Source organism: Falco rusticolus, chromosome 5 (genome assembly GCF_015220075.1).
Source record: "Falco rusticolus isolate bFalRus1 chromosome 5, bFalRus1.pri, whole genome shotgun sequence".
NCBI lineage: Eukaryota > Metazoa > Chordata > Aves > Falconiformes > Falconidae > Falco > Falco rusticolus.
In genome coordinates, this window is record NC_051191.1 from 68267209 (window position 1) to 68290474 (window position 23266).

General features: G+C 39.2%; 1 protein-coding gene across 5 annotated transcripts in view; it reads left to right on the top strand.

Moving 5' to 3' along the window:
• Positions 1 to 23266, top strand: part of ADIPOR2 (adiponectin receptor 2) — a 45642-nt gene that overhangs the window by 14840 nt on the left and 7536 nt on the right. For 3 of the 5 annotated variants that reach the window (XR_005104624.1, XM_037390303.1, XM_037390304.1), the window contains exons 2-4: positions 7926 to 8161; positions 20965 to 21084; positions 22971 to 23142. Coding sequence is in view for 4 of the 5 variants with exons in the window: in XM_037390303.1 (XP_037246200.1) it covers positions 7994 to 8161; positions 20965 to 21084; positions 22971 to 23142 (460 nt within the window). In the remaining variant the exon portion in view is untranslated. Of the gene's footprint in view, positions 1 to 7925; positions 8162 to 13857; positions 13938 to 19180; positions 19256 to 20964; positions 21085 to 22970; positions 23143 to 23266 lie in introns of those variants that run through there. The other 2 variants (XM_037390307.1, XM_037390305.1) reach the window with 2 other exon arrangements.

Consider the following 23266-nt stretch of genomic DNA (forward strand, 5'->3'; position numbering starts at 1 on the left):
TAATGAGTAGCTTTACTTGGTCTTATCTAGAACTTCAGCCCTGTAACTAAATCTGCTTCTGACTGACGGATTAGGCGTAGTCTAGTTACAGTAGATCTGCCTCTTTTGCTTAAGTCTCTGTTAAGAAAGAATTTGAAAAAGATACTGCACCTTTTTTTGATCTTAGACTGATAATGCTGTGGGTGTGGATGTTGGTTGTTCTTATAATGTAACATTTTTGCTACAGAAAAGTAGCAAATTGTTGGTTGTCTGACTTGTGGCAAAACAAAATACGCTGTTTTCAACTGAAGAAATGCCATTGTTGAGCGTAAGTAAAGGAGAAAGTTTTCTTTGATCATAGTTTTTACAAATATGGCAGTGCAAACATGTTTTGTAGGCCAAATCTCTCAGCCAGAAAATAAAACGTGGATGAGCAAGCTCACAACCTCATGAATAAAGCTTACCAACATTATCAGCAAAACTAGAGAACAGGTGCTTTCGAAAACTGGGAAGAGTGTGATGGTCAGCTTTTTGCAGCCAAGCTTCTGAGATCATGGCTGCTGTACTAAAATCAGTTATCTTTGTGTGGTGTTTGATATGCCAGGTGTGGTCTGTATCTGGTCAACAGGTCATAATAAAGGCTGTGGTATGTACATATATGACAATTAAAGGCTTGGACCAGCTGTCAGTCTGTAACAGGTTAGGCAAATACTGCCAGTAAATTACATAATTAAAACCTTGGGGGTGCGGTCCTGGCCTTTCTGTCATGTTGTCCATGCTGCTTCTCTGATAATGTATTGAGCCAATTCAGTTTGTTAGTCTTGATAGTAATCGGTTATCTCGTTCTCCTCCCTGGGTTAATGTTTTTCTAGACTGCCACCTGGAATGGGTTGTGACAAACATCAGTGCTTCTTGGGGGGGGGGGGGGGGGCAGCCATGAGAAATGAGAAGTGGGGCTGTTTGATGCCCACCCAGGGAAGAGTGGGGGCTGCCGCCTCTTGGCACCAATGAGCCCTTAAGTCTGCACAGTGATGGCATCTACATAAAGAGATGTCCAAGCGAACTGGTAAAAAGTACTGAAGGCATCTGTCTTAAATGCTTTCCTGCTTGAAGTTTGCAGCCTAAAACATGTGTATTCCTCTTTGGTTTTAAAAGCAAAGTGATAGTGTTTGGTTTTGTACAGTTGCTCTAGATCTTAGAGCATTTTCTTGACTCTTAAAAGATCTCGGTTTGGTTTCTAGGGAGATTAAAATTTATGCTTCCTAGGAGGGGAGTGTTGTATCTGCCAGGGCAGAGGAATGTTTGCACTCTGGATTGCGGCAGTTAATCTTGGTGCCATTTACATTCTTATGCATAGATACTTTGTGTTAGTGAGGTTAAATGAATGTAACTTCAGTGTAGTTGCCTACCTCTGGATTTTAGTGCCTGCTCCCAGGACTTTGGTTTCTTCATCTTCACCAAACAGTTCTGTGAATCAGATGTTGTTGAGGCAGTAGTTAAAAAGATGTTGTCTAAATTTTCACTTAAAAGGGAAGTAATGTCTGATTTCAGTCTTTCACTTTTAGACAGTCTGTGATCCAGAGTGTTAATAACAAACTGCATCTTTTTGTTGCTGCAAATGTAAAGTAAGTTGGTGTGAGTTACATGCCATAGAAATAACATCATAAAAGGGGGCAAAGATGGAATGTTTCTCACTTGGAGAAACTGAGCCATTTAATGAAAAATGAACCAAAAGCAAGTTTTCCAGGTCTGGGCTGTGGATTTTCATGGAATGTGATGCAAAAAGAACTTGAACTTCTGTTCCTTGTCTTGTACTGCTTTTGTGAAAATTCTCTTAGTTTAGTTTTACTCTTCAGTAAACCAAATTTACAGCAGTCATCCAGTCTGTAACAACCGGACTGACATTGTGTGCTGGGGGTGGGCCAACCTCTGACATAACACTTTAACCCAGTTAAAAAGCTGGGGTCCAATTTGCAGTACAAATTGGACGAATGTTGTAACAATGTAATGAGATCCTCTGAAATGGAAGCATTTTGTTAATGTAGGCAGGCTGCTGGCTTGTTCCCTTTCTTAGGATCCAAATGCATCAGAATGGGCTTGATTGTTTGCCTCTGCAGCCTGCTGTGAAATAGCTTAGGCTGAAGTGTCCAGTGACAGTTTACAAGTTACAAAGGCAGCTTTTTGGCCACTGACCCTCCGCGGGAGTCTAATCTTTGTTTTGTAGATGTCTCTTTATCTAGGGAAATTACATCTAAGAGAAGAGGTGCTGGATTGCTTCCTCATTGTTCCTCATTGTAAAAAAAATTACTTCCAAAGAATTTTTACAGCCTGGTTTGTACTTTAGGGTACATCAAGAAAACAAGGTTTTCTGTGATCCCCGCCCTTCTCACGTTCGTACATACATATGCTTGTTTGCTTTGTTTTGGGCTGTGGTTCAGGAGATTATCTGGAATGTTGCTATGGATGTTGAACACCTTAACTGAAAAAGACAACTGAATCATTGAAAGACTCTTGGAAAAAAAAAAAAGTTTTAAAACCCCCTTATTTCAAGTAATGCTCTTGAATCTTTCAGTATTACTGTTTTGTTAACTCTTTAGCTGTAGCCTTCTAACTTAGGGGCAATTCACAAATTACTTAAGATGTATGGATTTCTTGTATCTTCTGCTTTGCTCTATGCATAATGAAAAAAACAGCCAACTAGTGGATAGCCCATGTAGTTAATAAGTGATCCAGCATTGGTTAGCTGGGCCACATGTATGGGTGACTCTCAACAGCAGTCTTAAAGCATGTGACAGTGCTTGCTGTCTGAGGACAACTTCTTTCCCTTACCCAGCTGTATATGCCCGCCTTGTATTGGCACTGGTGCTTGCCCAGTTTCCCTGGTAGACAGACCAGGGTGCCATATAGGCAGAAAATTAAAGACCACCACCTCCCCTCAAAAAAAACCAAAAGCACAAAACCCAGCAGCTCGTTGTTGTTAAGCTCGGTTGCCCATCAGTAGTGGTGCTAGAGAGTAAGGGGACCAGATGGGTGACAGAATGATGCTAGTGTCACCTGAGACTAATTTAAGCTTTTGTGTGTTGTTGCTGAATACTGTTGCTGTCACTGTTCCATTTGGGAGGGACTACTTGTGACAGAATCTTCCTACCAGAAGATAGTAGTAGAAATACAGTGTGCTAAGAAAGTTACATTTTGTTTGGTATACCTTATTTCAGTTGAGGTAGTGAAGTTTTAATGAAATCAGCTATTTTGCAGGCAAAAAGTCCCCTCCATAGCTCTAGGTAAGCTCTGTTCTTAGCACAAACAATCTGCCTATGGGATGTGCTGGAAGTGCTTTGCCATTTGTACCTGTGCTAACAGTTCTAGAAATGGAGTTGTGCCCATTTTGTTACTAAGGCCTAGTCTAAACAACTTTGGATTTGGTAAAGTTACTCAGCTCTTGGGTGGATTACTGTTTGGTTAGCTTTGCTCTTCTACTGGCATGGATGTAGCTAGCCAAATAGTGATGCTGTTGTAGCTGTGATGGTGCATGGACACAGGTAAGGCAAAGTTTGTAGACTGAGGTGATATCTCTTACAAGACTTTTCAGGCACTCTGGCCTTTCATTCAACATTAATGAATGTTCTGAGAAATGATGTAGCCTGAGACTTTCATGATGACTTTTGTCCTTTTGATAACTAAGCGCGATTAGGGAGAATAAGCTAATCTTACAAAGATTGATCCAGTGTGTATACATTGCTTATGCTAGTTTAGAGGTGCTTTGAAGAGGACTAGCAAGGAAAGAGCATACACTGGATGCCATTGCCTTCCTGAACAGGAGTTTTTATCAGGCTTTTGGATGAATGAGAGGGGAATACAATTTTCATTCTTACAAATGCTGGCTACAGACAGAATGAAATACCGTTGCAAGGGATCATTCTTTTGCTGCTTATAGGAGGAATGTATTGAGAAGAGTTGAATGCTGGAGAGGTTGCTTTGCTTTAGGGGTAGTGAGAGGTAGTCTGGCCATCTGGGACAGTGTTGTATCCTAAAAAGGGAGTGCCAGATCTCTTGAATTTAAACTGCAAGCATGACCCTTAGTGGGCTTTCTTTGTTTTGCTACCATGTGGCATTGTTTAGTGGGTAGAAAACCAGTGCTCATGCCAGGTGAATTCTGTGAGGTTAGAAGGGCTGTATCACTTTTCTTGGGGAATATCCAGGAAAATTGTTCAAAGAATAGTAACATCATCTTGTGGTGCTTAACTTTTGTGGAACTACTGTTTCCTGTCATATTGAGGAGTGAAGCAGTGTCTTAAATATGCTGTAACTGTGGATGTTGACTCCTCTGACATTGCACAATTGTGGTGAACTTCTGAAATATTATTGCCTTGTGATTCTCTTTTCAGAAAGATGATGAGTGTTTGTCTATGGCCTGAAACTGGCACTGCCTCTCCTCACTGTGGTGGTGACTTCTGAACTGGGGTGAAGCAAGCAGCTGGGAGTGATGACCACTTAGGCTATTGTAGGTTATGTGGTGGCAGTGGCATATTAAGTTGACGAAAGGAGTGGTATGTTTTGTGTTTATATGCTATGTTTAGAACTATGGTAGTAATAAACTGGTATGTCCTTTCTAAAAGCTGACTTAGCCTTTAGAAATTTTCTGTATTAAAAAGAAAAAAATAACCCAACAAACCAAACTCTGTAGCTGCTTCTCTCAGCTGATTTTTCGACATGGCAGAAACTCACTGATTGATCTAGATGCTGATATTATGTTTATTATATATTCAACCATTAAGTAGATTTTAAGTTGTACATGGCAACTTCCTCTTTAAACGGAAGCTAATTTTAATGAAAGTTTTTAGTTTGTTGCATGCCACAGAAGAAGTTAAAGGAATTATATATAAGATTTATAATTGTAGTGGTACAAAACAATCTTTTCCAAGACCTCAAGTGTTCCATAGCTTTCCATTCTCTGGTTTTTGTTTTCATGAGCTGCCTAGTCTTGGAGACAGAATGGGGCAGTAAGTCTCTTCAGTGTTTCAACCATTGTCTTCTGGCTAGATGCTACTGACCACACTTAGGCTTCCTATTTTCTTAGGAAAAGGTAGTCATAGTCATTCAGACCCTTCACTGAACTGTGGAGTCATAGAAATGTTATAATAGAAATTAAAGACCATCTATGCCTTTCCTATTCCTAATCTCAGACTGCTTTCTTTCACTTGTGAGCAAACAGTTCTGGATACTAGCACTTTTCTGTTGGCAACTCTGTGCTGTATTCAGGCATGTGTTTTTGGCTTTTGTAGTACATTTTAAAAAAGGACTAAAACCCAGTAGTGATGCTTTTGGACTCTTTTGACTTGCTTACCTTTGCATGCTCAGTAAGGGCAAGTGTATTCAGTACTAAAAGGATCCTGCATGAAAGTCAATATGGAAACATCTTATTTCATTGAGCAATTCCACTGTTACATTTCTCAAGAAACAACAATTTCTATTTATGCAGACCTCTAAAGTTGAACTCTACTGCTGAATGCAAATCTCACTCACCAGAGGCGAAATGCATCTTTTATTTTAAACCTTAGTGATTGCTTGGCAGTGAGTGCTAGCGAAGTAAATATTCAAGGCCTGATTTAAGAAGTCTCTTGGCATTCTTGTATCTTTGTATATTAGAAGAACCTTTCGCAAGCATTTTGGTCAAATGTGGTTAAGCCTGTTGTGTTGGTTGTTACTGTGTCTCTTTGAGCATTGCTCCCACAATGTCATAGGGGTGATGTAAGGACATGCTCTTAGGCAGTATAGCAGGTAATGCAGCACACAATGGAAATTCTATTGCTTAAAGCTGGTAGAAAGAAAAACTAGTAAAACTTGCTGGTTAAATGTCCAATGCAGATTGAACAATCTGTGAAACTTAACTATGGCTGTTTCAGCTAACTACCTGTTTGAAATGTTGTGTGGAATATCAGGGGGTGTGTGTGTTTGTAACTTGTTTACAAACAGCTGCTCTGCTTGCTTGCATTTTTCTGGGTTTAGCTACATCTTCAAATTGGTACAGTGTACTATACTGAAATTGGTCTCTTGTAAGTTGCCTTTTAAATTAAGACACCCAATAAGTTTCATTTCAAAAAACTTAGTTGAGTTTTGCCAAATGGCAATGTGATGATGTCTTGTTTCTCGCATAAAAGTAGAATTGTGAGTTGGCTGCTTGAAATACGACAAAAACAGTCAAGATTTTGGTTGTTCTGTGGCTTTCTAAATATTTGTTCTTGGTCTTAAAAACTGCTTGCTCAACTTCTTCATTGGGCTTCCTGTGTAATGTTGTTAAACCTTGGCTTAATTCTCACAGGGTGATAGTCCTGTGGCTCTGTGTTTACCAAGTAAACAGTTGTGGCCATTTTAGATGTTACTTCCCAGATGGAGGTTACTGACCCTGTAGTAGAGTTAGCAGGAAGGTGGGCATACCATCTGCTCTGCTGTCATATTGTAAACTTAGCTTCTTGGGTGATGAAAGCAGTGTGCCATACTGAACTCGGACAACTGAGGTATCATTTAGTTTTGCAAAGTCTGTTACCTGCTCATTAGCAGCTCTCTCTTCTGGGGATTGTCAGGCAGCTGGGAGGATATAATATTACAAACTGCTGCAGCAAAATTAACTATAGCACATTTGTCAGAGCTGAGAATTAGCTTGCAGTTATAATATGCAAATGAGATTAGTCCCTGAAAGGAAGGAGTGCATTATTTATTGGCGTTTTGGATGTGACATTTTATTACAAAACTGCCAATATCAATCCCCCATCTTATAATTTTAATTTGCCCTCCTGCGTTATGGCAAAGTTCAGAATCTTTTATTGGGCACTAAAATTCCAATCCAATTATGCACCCTGGCAAGTTAAAACATGTTAGATGGGTTATCTTAATATTATGTGTTAGTCACATGTAAGTACTTAGATGCTACGGTAATAAGAATGACACCAAGTGATTAGTGCGAAATGAACAGGTCCTTATTCAAAGTGATTCTGAAGCCTCAGCTGAGCACCGATCCATGCTGATGGTTTCTGGCACTCATTGCAGAGTGCGGTGGCTGTTGTGCCTCCCAAGGCTATTGAACATCGCACAGTGACGTACGAGATAAGTGGGTAGCCAACAGTAATCTTGGATAAGGGCTTACATTAACAGGTTGTCATTGGGTAATTTTCTGCAAATTTTAATTAAATCTTTAGCATCTTGAGTTACATTTACCTCATCTTTTTTGCAGTGTTGTAAGCATAAAATATATTTACATTTCGGAGTAGGAAGCATGGGTTATGGGTTTTTTTTTGGAAATTACCTGTTCCTGATCGCAGTGATAGAATGAATGGTGTTTAACTCTGGTCTGATTCCTTACAAAAGTAAAGGTACAGACCCATTACTAGCAGTAATTGTGAATATGTTGTTTTAAGCGAGGGAACCATAATCACTGTGTGTACTACTGCCCTCCTTGCAGTCTGTCTAAAGTTAGTTGGTGCTTGAGCTCTGCTTGCTTGCTATTACTTGAGCAGCTGTACCAGTACTTAGTGTTCTAGTTTTGGTGACATCTAAACTAGATGATTGAGCTGGTAATTACAGAATGCCTTTGGTAAGTAGGTTATTTGTAAATAGTATTAACAGCTCAGTTTTTGCAATTCTATAAAAATAAAAATAAATTCTAAAAACATCACTGTGCCTTTTGTGAATTTAATGTTTTATGGAGTTCACTTTCTATCATGTTTCAAAGTTGTGATAGGATATGATAATATTAGTGGTTGCAGGATGAGAGAATTCATTGTCCAGCAGTGTAGAAGTCTATATAATTAATCTTGTGGGAGTTTGGGCACACATAAAAGCAGTTGTCATAGCTGTTCAGTAGCTTTTAAGCATGCTCATCTTCCAGCCAACTCTCATACTCACTCTTTGTTTTAACTTCAGTTCAGTTACACAAACTGTTTGCCTTTCAGAGCCAACACATAATCAGCCAAACTGAATCAAGAGGAAGGAGAATATTTGCGAAGGCTCCCAGCATCTCATGAATGAACTAACGGAACTCGATAATGCTGGTTCTCCAGAGCCAGGTCTACGGCTCAGAAAAGGACACATGTCTGACACTACAACACCACAGACAGCCTTTGAAGAGGACAGCTCTGAGCAGAGGCTTCTTTTAGTGGAGCCACCTCTGTCTTCTGACCAGGAAAATGTAAGTTATATGATTATTTGTCAGATTTGCTAGGAAAAATACGTTTTGACGTTAGTGCTTAAATAAGTCCCAGAAATGTGTACTGTGAGCCTACAAACTCTTTATGCCTGCTAAATAGTTGTAATGAAAGCAGGAAGATGCTAGAAATACTCGGTTGAATGTATGGGAACTTCAGTGACAAGACAGGGCATAAGTGTAAGTTTACTAGCTTTATAGTTTTTATTTTCCCCTCAAAGAGATGGGACTTGCACTGGTGTTTGTTCTCTGCTGGGATACTACTCTTAAATTTTTTTTTTTGTAATGAACTTCTGATTAATTATAGTGAAAGGAGAAGATCTACTGACTCTGACTGAATGTAATCTCAACTGTGGCTCGTTGCTGTTGGTTTAGCGATGAGGACAGAAAAACCTGTTTGCAAGCATTCTTGTTGGAAGATTGGCCATACTGGGCTGGACCAAACACACATAGTGCACAATACGCTATCTCGGGACAGTAGCCAGTAACAGACTCATAAGGAAGATTACAAGGATGGGGAATCATGTTGTGTTACTTCCCTAGGACACTATCCCAGCCTTTAGTAATTGGTGGCTCACAGATTTCCTGAGCCAGTGGCAATGTTTTTGAATTTTTGGTGCATGAGCCTTTGTAAATTTTAGCAGTCACAACATCCTGCGGAAAGGCGTTCCACAGTTTAATTAAGTGTTATACGAAGGTAACGTCCAAGCATTGGACAAAAGTACCTTCTGGTTAGAGCGTTTCAGAACTGTAATTAATGCTTCTCCCAGGATATATACAGATGGATATCAGCACAGTTAAGTAGAAGAGGCATTCATCTCAGGCTCACTTTAAATTTATCATGGCTTAATGAGTTTACTGTATCAGTTCAGTTATAGCAACTGTGTGATTTTAGCCAGCAGCAAAAATGTGCTGATCCTACTCAGTGTAGTCTTCTGTGCAGGAGAGCTGGGCTGTTGCTGTAACTGAATTTGCCACAGGTTCTGGGTGTGTGCACGGACAGCTATCGTGGCTCAACTAGCATGAGAACATGTACTAGACTGTTTTAACTGGGTGAGTTTGAGCCCTTCTGGAATTTAGTTTCAAGTGTCCTAGTAATAAGAAATCAGAACAGGTATTCACGGCTAATAAGCCAGGCCAATGCACTGTAAGTTGTACACTGCTATAACTTCTGTAGGGCATTATCAGCAAATACCCAGAGTCTTTTTTTGTGTGTGTGTGTTATGTGGAAGGTTGTAAAGCATGTATATGAGGTGCAAAGTCTTAGCCCATAGCTCATCTTGCTAAGGTTAGAAAAAAGAAAAACTGAGTTGTGCTAGCAGATATTTTGAACATACATATGTTTATCTTACAGTGTATTTGCCATCATCTTTTTTGGAGGCTGTTTTCCTTCTTGTCTCTGACTTTCCTGGTTGAATAATGCGAGTTACCTGTTGCCTGTAGAATGCTCCTAGAATCGGCTGGAGTAGAAGCCCATAGCTGATTATGTTCCGTAATTCTTTCTTTACATTTGCTTAATTAAACAGAAACTATTTGGATGAGTCAGTGTTTAATTTTAGAATTTTGGAAATAAATTGGTTAAAGTACTCTCATTCTCTCATGCTTTTTCAGACATTCTTAGCATGTGTTAGTGTTTGTTATGGTTTTTTTTTGGTGTGGTGGTTTGGTTTTTTTGTTTGTTTGCTTGCTTGTTTGCATTGATCCTTATGACAAAAGTATGTTTCTTTTTGTTTTGGCTCACTACAGATACTTAGCTGTCTTGTATTTCATGTCTTCTCTCTTTCTTAGTCTCCTAAAATGTTGCCACAGAAATTTTTTTTTGCCATTTATGTGTTGGCGTTCTGTCTTGGACTGTATCACTTTCTCTGCCCTATGTGGCCTCCTGCCTTTTTGACTTTTTCTAGTCTAAGCTTTTATTCCTTTGTGATTTCTTGTTTTTAATACTGTGATACCTTTAAATGTTTTTTCTTCTTAAGGGTTTGAATAATTGATGCTTCAGATGGATCATCCCAAAACATTCTGCTGTTAAAAGTACCAATATTAGCTTCCCACATGGCCTTTATTTTCTGACATACCGCAGTGTTCTAAATAGTCTGGAAAAAACATTAAGCTATATATCCTCTGTCTTGTGTAAACCTTAGCACAGCTGTTACTGAAATCCCAGCTAGGATTCACTTTTTTGCTCTACTGTACATTCTGGCTATGTGCAACTGCCTTAGAAGACATGACATACTAGTTGAAAAGCATGGTTTTCCTCTGGTTTCGAAGAGGCTGTTCTTTAGATGATGGTAATACAAGGTTATTGTTCTGTAGATGGCAGTAGTACTTGGGCACACAAGCTGAACATAGCCTTATAAAAGGACTCAAGCGATGGCTGCTGTGTTAGTATTCTACTGGCTAAATGCAACCAGGTTGAAGCTGATGGTAGCAATCAAGGAATTCCTGTGTTGAAGAAGGAAAGTCGATGGTCCAAGCACCATGATAATTTAATATGCTTTTAAATGCTGCTAGTTTTGACAAGTTAATCATACTGCCTTTCTTGAATATCATAACACAGATGTATTCTAGTAGATACAATACTTGCCCGAAATTTACTGGGCCTAAGACTTGAGGTATTACTGTAAAAATATGTGTGTATTTATCCTGTGGTAATATTGGATTGTTTACTTTTCTGCTTGCCTCCTATCACCCTATTTATATCATTGCAGCTCCTTTATAGAAAATCCATCCCAGACTCTCCTATACAAGATTGCTTTCTGTCTGCCTACTTGTATATCCACTTTCTGCTCCATGTGTAGGAGGAAGCAGTCTGAGCTCTTAAGAGTTAGGAGTTTTGATGAATTTGATGAATTATTTTAATAGCCTTTTCTAAAGAGGTGTGTGTAAGCATACCATTGTTTTGTTCAGAATTATTTTCCATCTCTCCTGGAGCTTGCATTGTATACTACCTGTTTCTAATTTTGATGGGCCAAAATATAGGTCCTCTTTAGAAATAAAGCATCTTCATGGAAAAAAATAGAAATGGTATTAAGAAATCAAATGTAGCCCCAGAAGTTTTTTCTTAGACCTTTGTCCCTGACACCAGTAACCTACCTGGATGGTTGCATAGCTGTGAACAAAAAATTACATTAGATATTACTTTCTGTAAATTTTGCCGTTCACTCAATACATGTAGCAAAGATTTACTAGCTGTGTTGAGCATGCTTATCCAAAACAATAAAACAGCTGCATTCTTCTGCCAGTGCTGTTAATTTGCCAGTTTTATGATGAGGCTTATGAGAAGATACGGATCATAAAATCAATATCCTTTTACACCTGAACCTTTTAGTCTGTGTTTTATCCCATAGCTCTGTCTTCTCTCCTAGAGTGCGTATATGTTCATAGATTATCCCCTCTTCCAAGTCTCTGTTCCAAAGAATAGATACACATCTTGCTATCTTGTTTAAACAATGCAATTAGTGTAGTGGCAGAGGAGTGGTGTACCTTCCGTGACTGAGCATTAGTGATCATTTATCTGAATGTCAAAGATTTTGTGGTGAGAAAAGGACCAGGCAAGCTGCATAGTTCTTCCCATTTTTTCAGCAGTTTAAACTTTTGGTTGTTCCCCTTCCCCCAGTTCATATGTGCTGTGTGTGTGCTGATAAGGCATTTTTCAGCAGATGCTTCCCTTCTGTAGCATGCTGGATTGCCTAGCCTTTGGGACAGCATTCATTCTCCTGTCCTAGAGTTTCTGTGTCTTAACTGCCTTTATAATTCCAGCAGTGATAGTTCCTAAAGAAATCTCACTGTGGCTTTGTTAAGCAGACACAATCAAATGCATGTGACTACTTATAACCTGATAAATGGGCTCTTCGTGCAGCCCTAAAACCTGTGTTTAGTTCTTTCCTTTTATGCTTTAACCTGTCAGTGACAGGAGATGAACAGAACTGTTTTCTTTGCCTTTGTTCCAGTCATCAGACTTCCGTGTTCCTGAATGATGATTTCTTTCATGCAGTTGAGCTGCATTGCGCAGTTGTCCTGTGTGGCACTGAAGTGTGCCCGTGGAGTGGAGACCTGTTGCTCTAAGTGTTTGATGACCTACAGTAAGGGTTTGGGAGGAGGTGTGCATAGCTCTGAAGTCATCTGAGTGGGCAGAAAAAAATTGGGCAAATACTTACCTGGATTGCTTCTTGGGGAGCATGGGTTTTGACTTTAAGTGGAACTTACTTGACCTCTGACAAAATTAATGATACCTGCATGTAGCTACAAGAGTCTTTCTAGAGCATAAATACCAAAGTGACTTGAGGGAGGGAGGCAGAAGGATGTAATGGATTTTAAGGTACGAAAGGATAGTTTTAGAATAATTGAAGGTGAGCAAATGACTTGAGGCTTTTAACTTGAATTGCGAACTTAAAGCCTTTTCTATTACAGAAGTGTGTACCTACTCTTTACAAAAATATGACTGAAAAAATAGTTATGACATTAACAGAAGGGTGTATGTAAACTCGTGGAATTGTCAGCTTGCCTTTATGGTGCCTGCTGAGTGCAAAAGATTTAGGCGAAGTCTTGAAGGTCAGAGATAGACAGTTGTCTTAACGGTCTTTCTGCAGCTGATACTCAAGTTCTGATTGCCTTAATTTTTTTTCTTTATAGATTTACTTGGAAGTTTCTTGCCCAGTTTGAAACTATTTAGCTTTATTTTCAGTCTAGCATTTTACTGTTGGTACTTTGGAGTTATGATTAAAAAACTTGGCATCTGCTTCTGTATTTGCTTTCTTCCTGCATTGCGTTACAGGTTTTGTTGGTAGAGGTTGTCTTTTGAATGTGTATGGGAGAGGCCTGGCATAACAGAATTTGGGGTCCCACCAAAACATGTTTGCTTTCATTTTAAAGCAGACTGTTCAAAATTTGTTGTTCTGTAGACTTCTTTATCACCTCTTCCTTTCTTCCATTTTTGTAACTCTTGGGAAAGAATGTTATTTCTTTGAAAGCATGCAAATTGACATTTTTACTTTGGATCAAAAAATCTTAACGTCTGAATTTCTCCTTCACTTGGTGTTCCAAGTAGTGGAAGTAATGTGTATTTTACTCAGACTGCTAGTCACTGAAGTAAGTGCTTGAATCTAGTATCTTTACAAATAGCTTTTTTTTTTAATGGCAGAGTGTGGATATATCTCCACATATTCCCACTTAAACAGTATGAAACACGTGATATGTCTGTGGAGATAGTTTACAGGCTCCACAGGCCTGAGTGGTTGGATGCTGATGTGTCCTTCACTGACAGTTGGCATGCCTGGTTTATTAACAGGCTTTTAGAGCTTGAATGTCTGCAGAAAAGGCACAAACTGGTGACCTAGTCAACCGTGAGCAGACAGTATTCTGCACGGAAGTCTGGTAACGTGTAGGAAATGGCCATGTCTCTGTGTCTGCCCCATCTCCCAGAAAACTCTCATGTAAATTAAGAAAGTTGTAATAGGTTGTGGCTTGGTAAGTTGCAGCAAGGTTCAACTGTCTCCTATTAGTCTGAAGAGTCTTAGCTCTTTGAGAGGGGAGGTGTTGGTACTCTGCTGAGTTTGCCTGCCTGCCAGCTGGTTTTGTAACCACTGCTTGCTGTGCTGTGTGTTGAAACTAGGAGAGGGAGGGAGCAGTTTTGTTTATAATTCACTGGCACAACTGTTTCCCTGGCCAAGGGTTAGATTCCACAGGTTTTGCCTTTGTTCTCCTGGAGGTTGTATCAGCCGGATCTGGGCAGCAGTACAGGACATGAGGGCCTTTCACAGTGATAAGAGTGCTGTACTGGTGGGTTAACTTGCATCTTCCTTCAGCTGCTTTAGACTGATTGACTCTTCTCTTATGTTGAGTTCAGCAGTGCACTTTCAGTCTCTCTTTGTTTATTTTTTAACAGAGCACTTTTTTTCCCTAAGCCCAGCATGCTTGTTTTTTTCTGCTGTCAGGATTAACAATGACAGAGGAGCACAAAATGGCACATGTGAATCTTCTGTAGTAGAAACAATTTCTACAGGGTTTGCTCCCGAGTGTATTGATTAGCACATGTGGGCATCGAGGTCCTTGGCCCTTGTCAGGTACTGGGCAATGACGGAAAATCGGTAGTTGCTACAGCTTAGAGATTCAGCAAACCCTTTTCACTGAAAGATAGTCCTAATAAGGGTGTACTAGCAAGGTTGCTGAAGCCAAAATGTGAGTTTGTCCTAGGACTAGTTGCTAAGCGAGTGTTAAAGGTTAGACCTTGTTTTTAATGAGTGCCAGCAAGCAGGCATCTATGACCAGTTGTATAAAACCATTTCCAAGTGCTGTACTAAATGGAGTGTAGCTTTTTATAAAAAGGTGACCTACAAAGGAGAAATGCTCAACTCCAGGAACCTTTGAGTACTTAACATTTTGACCAGTAGGCTGAAAGGGTCTTTGGCACAGTGCTAATGAAAGACTTTTTTTGGTCCTGTGACAGCAAAAACAGCTTTGCGCACCCTGCGTAGAGGGTGAATGTAGTTAGCCTTTTGGAAGCTGTGGTGTATCTCTGTTTACAAGCCTGTCAGATTAAGAAAGAACATAAACTCTAAATGGCAAAGCTGTTATTCTAAAATAACGTGGTATGTGCGGAAGCTGGAGGAAGTCAGGGAAAGTTTTAAGGTGCTGTGCTTTTCCAGTTAATTGCTTACAATCCAAAGAACGTAAACTGATGAAATTCTGAAAAATGTGCAACGAGCTTTTAGAAATGGCATGGCACCAACCTATCACTGCTTTCCCTTTATGAAAGACGGGTTGGTAAAAGGTCAGTTGACAGAGTGGGTACAGGAGCTGCTGAAAAAAGCAGTCTGGCTAGCTGAAAAGGATGTTACAGGACTATGGTTAGAAAAATAGCATTTTTATATTACAGCCTTGTGAATGTATCTTGGGCATTATGTTGAATGCTCTTGAGTTACTGAATCTGGCATGCTGCCTCAAGAAATGTTAAATGACTTCAATGTCATGTTAAACACTATTAATCATTCATCTGATGAGATCAAGATAAAAAAGAGCAAAAATTCCAAGTCTTTGTGTCTTCAGTTTAATATGGGGGGTAACAGTGGTATTAGAAAACTTATGCCTGCATTTACAACTTGCATTTTCAGAATAGAATTGTATACAAGTACCGAGTTGTATGATTAACACCAAGGTGTGGGATATTAAGTAATTTACTTTCTCTGAACTGTCTTGCCTGTGTTACAATGATGTGTTCATACCAGGACAGAGTTCTGGGGGGAAGCCTCTGTCAGCTGAAGGAAGCAAGAACTTTAGAACGTATTGAGACTGCATCGCGCTTTGGAAATTCCTGTGACGGGAGCTTTAGGGCACTGGTGACATCTTGATGGTGAATTGCCATCACAAACAGTTGAGCTTTGAGACATGGGACTCTATGAACTCCAGAATTTAATGCTACATAGGTATGTGCGCAGTCAGTTCGGCCGTCGAGTAACTGAGCAATGACTCTGTCCAAAAAGGAACCTTAATACAGGACAGTTCTGCCCTTTCTGGGGTTTAGGGGACTTGTATTACGGTTACGAGTATTACTGGTTAATGTGTGTACTTCTGGTTCTGCGTCAAATACCTTACATGCAACCAATGAAAACTGTCAAATTTCTGAAGGTGTGGTCCTGAAAGCTGTTGGAAGTTCTGTGAATACAGCAGCATTTTGAAGTGATCATTAGTTTAACCTTCCTTAATGCATGCCTAACTAGGTTCTTAGGCTCCCTTTCTAACTGATTAACACTACGCAAAGGAGGCCTGAAGATCATTTTGCATCCAACTAATATGTGTCAAAAAGAAACCTGGCCTCACACATGATCCCCAGAAAGTATTCTGTAGTGGATCTCAGTAAAATGGGAGCTGATGCTCCTGTTGTTTCTGTTGCACTAGCTTGAGCTCTTAAATTGCTTGGTTATTTGAACCAACTTTATTATCTGATAGGAAGGTCACCTAGCAAAAATGTGAGTAATTTCTGCCAGATTAGTATTGGATCAGCTATTCAACCCAAGGATCAGAGGGGTGCTAGAAGCAGTGTAAAGGAAGATTGGGATGAGAGCGAAGAGAACCCCTTTTGCCAGAGTAAGCTTCTTGGGTGGCTTCATTCAAGTGATTTGTTTCAGTTTGCACACTCTAGTAAACACAGGTTGATGACATTTTCTAGCAAAACTGCAGTCTGAAGTGATGAACAAGAGCTTGCTTGTCATCTGTGCAAGTAACATCCACGTGCAAACTCAGATTTGTAGAAATCTTTAAACTGACATAGAGAAACTCGGACCTCAAGAAACTGCTTTTACCATTGAAGTCCAAGTGGGAAAAGGATTTCTGGAATCTTTTTCTTCCATTACAACTTGACTTCTAACAGCCTTTTCCATTGTAAGGGCATTAATAAAAAGTGTGTCTGTTAACAGATTTGAGAGCAGTAGTATAAAAACTGTTTATCTATGTGAGAAGGATAAGCTGTTGTAGTAAACAAGAAGTATATATTGCACTTACTAGGGCAGGTTTTACTGAGATTTTCACTGAAACAGGATCTTTGGCTATGTGATCTGACTTTTGGACTGTATTCAAGCAACAAATTGTACTAAATTTAAACTTCTACAGCAGTTGCACAAGTTTAAAAAAAGTAATATTTTAATGTTAAACTTATTTAATGGTGGGCACTGTGCAATTGGGCTCTTAGGTTTCTTGCTCTTGTTTGCTCTGGTGCTCTAAGTCTTGGTTTAGGCATTGAACGTTTTCATACCTACTGAAGCATACACCGAAATTCTTGTTTAGAAGATGATCTGTCCCTTGAAGTGTGTTGCGTGGATCTCTGTACAAAGTGGTATAATTAAGTCTGATTTCTACCTTTCTTTTACCTTCTTGTCTATCACTTACTACAAAAGACTCTGGAAAACCTCCCAAAATGAACTGAATATGGATCAACCAGTAAAACTGTTTTCATCTGGCCATTGTCACTTGTCCTTCAGGTTTAGTTTATTCTCTGGTACCATTATTCAACCTACAGATGCTTTTATACTTCTGTCGTGTAATTTCCATTCTTGTTAGGTATCTGTACTATGTTTGTTGGTAGCTTTAACACTTTGAGTTTGCAAAGGGGGTAGGATTAAAGCTGGAAGAACTGTTTGGCATTTTGATGGAACTAGGTGTCCAGACTCTCTCAAGTTTAAGTATACAGAAGCCATGATTTCTGATTTGTATGAGTGATTTACACATCACTGCATATGTGCAGCAGAATGACAGCTGATGATTGCAACAAACTTGCTTGTGAATGTGAATGAAACAAGGGAATGAGGGTTTTTATTTAAAGATACTCTAACATGCTCTAAAGATTTCACAGAATGATTAAGTCAAAATTTGAAGCTGCTTTTGAAAGAAAATGAGTAAATTAGATGACACAAAAGAATCTGAAACGTTAGCTGAGTGAAAATCCTTTTGGTCAATGATCTAGAAAGTACAAAGGCAAAAATTATTCTGAAAGCACTTGATCCAGGCTATACCACACCTCATTAAAAGTGTCAGTATCAGTGTTTTGTTCTGGGCTCTCATTTCTTGCGTGGTTTTAGGCAAGTGAGATTATTTACCCAATGCGTTCCCCATTTTAAAATGTGATTCTGTGGATAGAACTTAGAAATAGTTGAAAACAGGTCCTAAAGCATATGCTTGTTTATGTTCTAGAATTTTCTTGAATTTCTGATAAGATCAGCCAAAGAAGAGAGAATGGGGGGAATCGATACAAAGGAACTTAATCACAGTGGAAATCTTAACAACGATATGCCTTCTGAACCAAAAAGTGGTATTTTTTTCCCCCTTCAGTCATTGTCTGAGGAATTGAAAGTCAATAGACTCCCTCAGGTTTCCAAGTGAAAACTGGCATTGGTGTTGCACTCCAACTATAGCTTTCCAGCTTCCAAGAAGCACAGTTTTCTGTTCTTTCTAATAGGATGATAAGGGAAGGAGTTGAGAGAGGGTGTGTATTCCAGAGCAGACCTCATTTTGCCTCCATAGCGAGAAAAGGACTAAGAAGCTGAGCTTTAGGTTTTTTCCTTGAATGCTAATTTTGTGGTTTGATGGCAGGAACGAGATAATAAAATCAGTTCCATTTTCTGGCAGTAATCTGGACTGTGTCTATGATATGAATTATTTTAATCACTAAAAGAAGCTCAGTAATGATTTATTTGTAGGCACGTTGCCAAAATGCAAAATTTTGGACCAGTTCATAAATAGCTGTGCTCTTCGAGCTTTACAGTCTGTTCAGATTTAAACCTTCCCATGATCTTAGAAGTGAAAGTACATGAAGAGGGGGAAATGAACATTTTTTTGGCTTTGAGTCACTGGGCAGACTGCAGTGAATACAGGCTTTGATTCTGTAAGGGACCTTTTTTCATTCAGTCCAACCCAGTTTTGTAAATTGAGGATTACTAAGTTGTTCACCCCATTCCAGCTGGTTATTGTGTGGTGCTGGGGGAGGGAATAGCTAAAAGGCATAGTAGTGCTTCTTGTATCAGGTATACTGGAACTTAAACACCAGCCTTGCTTTTCTGTAAGGTGTTTCTGGAGATGGAAATTTGTGCAGACTATCATGAGCATCTCTATCCAGACTCCCTGGCAGGGGGCTTGGGCTAGATGATCTTTAAAGGTCCCTTCCACCCCAAACCATTCTATGTTTCTATGGTTGTGAATTAATTATTTATAATATTGAAATCTGAGAACCCTAACCAGAGAGATCCATTAGTAGAAAAAGCCAATAAAATTGACAGTGTGGGAAATAATGTCAGTGAATGTTGTTGAGTCAGAATGAAACCAAGTTTGTTTGTTGTTAATACACTTTCTGGTCCAACAGGACATGTGTCTATCTTAGAGGGATATTAAACCTATTTACATTTTGATGTTGCCTGATGCCTTCCATGGACTTAATGGGATAATTTAGGCAATGAAAGTTTATTTAATACTGTCTTATAATGCTGTAGGATCTGGCTGGAACTGATCAATATTTAAATCAATAATCAGCTATAAAATATGAAATCGTTGCCAAGGCTTGCTCAGAGGTGGTGTTGACTGGAGTGGTAAACGAAGGTGAGTAGACAGTAAAAGGGACATGGATTATCTACAAAGATGCTTTTAGTCAATCAAGTTGTCCTAGTGTGGACAAGTGTGAGGTCATACATAAAATGCAAAGGATGTATACTATATATTACATAGCAGAGATCTGCATTCTGGATAAGTAAAACTGGGTCAAGAACTATGGGGGGACAGCTCTTCAAAAGGTGAAGCTTCAGTGGCTACTGCAAGCCTTGGGTACAAAAGCAAGTACTAGCATGTAATTTCTCTCTCTTGGAAAACTAAAACATTGAAATCTAGATAGCTTACTGTAGGTTGGAAGAAGTCTCCTTGTACTTAAAAAAATTAAACCTTTAAGCAATTTGTTCAGTGAACTTGTTGATGGATATAGTTAACAAGGCCTCACTTTAAGGAGGGAGCTATAATGTGGGACAAATATGCAGCCAGATCCGATCTCTGACTCAAAATTCAGGACATTAACCTGAACATTATTGATAATAATTCATAGATAAAAAATGTGAGGGTATATACTAGATTCTCAGCTGCTTTGGCATTTTCAGTAAGTGGTCTTGATTTTAAAGTTGTTAAACTTCATATGCAAATAGAGAGAAAAGTGGTGTGGTTTGTAATATGGAGGAGCCCAGTCTCAGAGCAGACTGTGGGGCTTTCCTGGCTTGGCCATAAGGTGCATAGCAGCTTTCTGTGGCAAGCCTGAAGGGTACAGAAGGCTCATTCTTTCTTTTCTAGCTTTCTCAAACTTGTTTACCTTGGAAGCTGAAGCATTGAGGGGAGTCTCTGATGGGCCATGAGCATTGTAGTAAGCAAATGGCAATCAATGTAGGACTCTTGTGGTCCCGTTGATTTTTTTTTTTTTTTTTTTTTTTCCTAAACGGAAAGCTAGAGTGTATCATAATATGTATGTGATGTGATAAGTCAACATAGGATAGAAAACTAACAAGTAATTAGTGATGTGTACAGCTGAATATCCAGGCTCAGGGGTTTTATTTGTTTTTGTTTTCATAATTCTCTTGTTACACCTTGAAGATATGAATGTTTCTCCTTATTTGAATTTTGTTTAAAACTCTGAGGTCTGTTACTGCTTTCTTTGATAACTTGCCTTTTGTCTAACCAGCAGAAGTTTCGTACTAGTTTCTGAAGTATCTTGAAAGTCAAACAAATGAGTCAGTGTCCATTACTGGATTATGAGCTGAACAGAAGTGTCGGTTAAACAGAATAGAACCTCAGATTTGAACTAAAAATTGAGGTGAATCATTTGTAACAGGGTAAACTGATTCCTCTCCTTGGCTTGCCTTTTATTATCCTAAAATGCCAGATACATTGTAGAGGTACTAAGGCAGGCATAGTGATATTGAAGCATAAAATAGGAAGTAATCCTTCCCTAGAGGTGGGTAGGCTGCAAGCCTCGGACTCAGTATCTGGGCTTTAATGAAGCATAACATATAGAAGAACACTGCTTTCTCCCAAACCTGGTGAAAACATGTGCAAAATGGATTAGACATGTGAGTTGTTCTCAGATACCTAAGAACGTAATATTTTCTTTTGCTGGTTCTTTTGAATTCCTTCCTCAGTGCTGTACAAGGAAAGAAGACGTCTTTATTTGCCAAGACCTCAAATCGTAGTTTTTCTAGGGAAAACAGCATCACCTTTCTCTGTTCATCTGTCTACAAAGCATTTTCTCTATTTATTTATTTTTTTCCCTCCAGTGTTCTGAGGATTATAAACACAACGATGAGTCACCTCAAGAAGATGAAGGGTTTATGGGTATGTCACCTCTTCTACAAGCCCACCATGCTATGGAGAGAATGGAAGAATTTGTGTGTAAGGTAAGGTTATCTGAAAACTGCTGAAGTAGTTTCCTTGCTTAGGAAGCTCCAGTGGGCAAAAGGCTGCGCTACTAATGTGAGAGCAGGTACACACCATCCCTGCATGGGCATATCATCAAGATATATTATATCTTGTTATCACTAATAACACTACAGCTTCTCAGGATCTCAGTCTGTCATAAATGAATGAATTGTAAAGCATGGAACAAAAGGGATTACAAATGAGACTGTAAAGCTGATGATGCAACTGAGGAGTCTGTCTTGAGAAACACTGGTGAGTGCAAAGCAGAATAAAAGCCTTCTGGTTCAAGGCACTTTGATTTACAAGGTCATTTTTTTCTGAGGTTTCTTCAGACTTGCAAATATTTTGCTTTTCCAGCACCATTTGCATCCATTGTAGAATAAGCTTTGTCCCTCACTTGAAAGGAAATCAAGGTTGTGTTAAAACTAATCTAAATAAATCCATTGTAGATTTTGTAATTGCTGACCTTGGCTCAATTTTTGCTGCTACTTAGAGCCATGGGGCTGTATCAGTGTCTTGCCCTCCTTTCTTAGTGAAAGGAATGCTGCCCCTTTATACACTTGTTCGTGCTGGTTTTAAAAACATCAAAGAATAGTTCATACTGAGACACCCTAGTTACTTGGTAGTCTTTAGTGTGGGGGCTGGTTTTTTTTGGTGTTTTGGTTTTGGTTTTTTTTTGTTTTATGAGTGTGGTATGTTTGTGTTTTGTGTTCTTTTTTTAAACTGTGCATCTTTTCCACTTTTCAAATATTCTGTAGGGTTAGTTGTGTAAAATTAATTCCCTCATGCTGTTCCTACCTCAATTCAAATTTTTGATTCATGAAGTACACCAGTTATTCTTTTTTTAATGTATTTAAGAACCCAGTCTTTAACTGGGTTGGTTATTCTGATTGGTTTTGTTTTGCTTCCATAAAGGATTTAAAAATTCTGGGTTCTTACTGTTGAAACAGAAATAAGAATGTAGCTTTTTAAACTTAGTGTTTCAGGATTCTTCAGGCTCGCTGCTGTGTTACTAGCCAGATGACAAATCCAAGGAACACTGCAGAAACAACCCCGGTACATAAAGCAATTCCCCGATACACCTCTGCTTGGCAGTGCTGCTTCTGTCACCAGACTGAAGACTCCATGTATTTTACGTTACTGAAGCAGTGCTAAGAACACCTGTGCACGCTTTTCCCATTTGGAACCAGCTGCAAGAATGGATGTGTGCACTTATGTTCTCTCTCCCTTTAAAGGAGAAATCTGATGGAATTGAGAGTCATGGATCTGTTGCGTTTAACTGATCTGTCATCATTTGTTTTGGGAGTGTGGGAGCAGTTGTTCTCCAACCTGCATCAAGGGATTGGACGCTTCTCAGTGGACTCTTGCCACTTCACGCTTTCTGGCCCATATTGGTGCTGATGCGTAGCTTTTTCGCTAGACTTCCCCAAATGCTAGCAGATGTATACTTGGATGGGCTTGTGGTTGGAAGACCAGGCTTTCATTATTTCTTGGAGAGAACTAGCTGCAGGCTTCTTCAATTAAATGGAAAGGATGATCTTTGAAAATAACAGAATGTGGAAATGAATTAAATGCTTCATTAGCAGTAAAAAAGCCCAATAGATGTCCTGTTCAATGAAATGCTGAAGTATTTCTTTCTCTGGTAGTGTAGCTCAACTTCATGATATGTTTTCAATAGGGAACAGTGACTTAAGCATTATATTTCAAGTGTAAAGCCTTTTCCCCAGACATGTGTGTCCCATCAGCCCTTTTCTATATACTGTACTTACCGATAAACATTTCTGCTAATAAGGGTTTTTTGACTTTTGCCATACATCAGTTGAAGTCAATTCCCTACATTTAACTAAAATCTTCTAACTTCTAGGTATGGGAGGGCAGATGGAGAGTCATTCCCCATGATGTTCTGCCTGACTGGCTAAAGGACAATGACTACCTGTTGCATGGACACAGACCACCCATGCCTTCTTTCCGGGCTTGTTTCAAGAGTATCTTCAGAATACATACAGAGACTGGTAACATCTGGACACATCTTCTAGGTATTTTCAGCTTGCTTTAATGCTAATTGGCTTTATTGCTGTCTGTCTTTGAGAGCAAGATAGAAAGGGATGTGGGGTGGTCAGCATTATCATTCCAGTAGTAACCTGTTAAATTAAAAGGTTG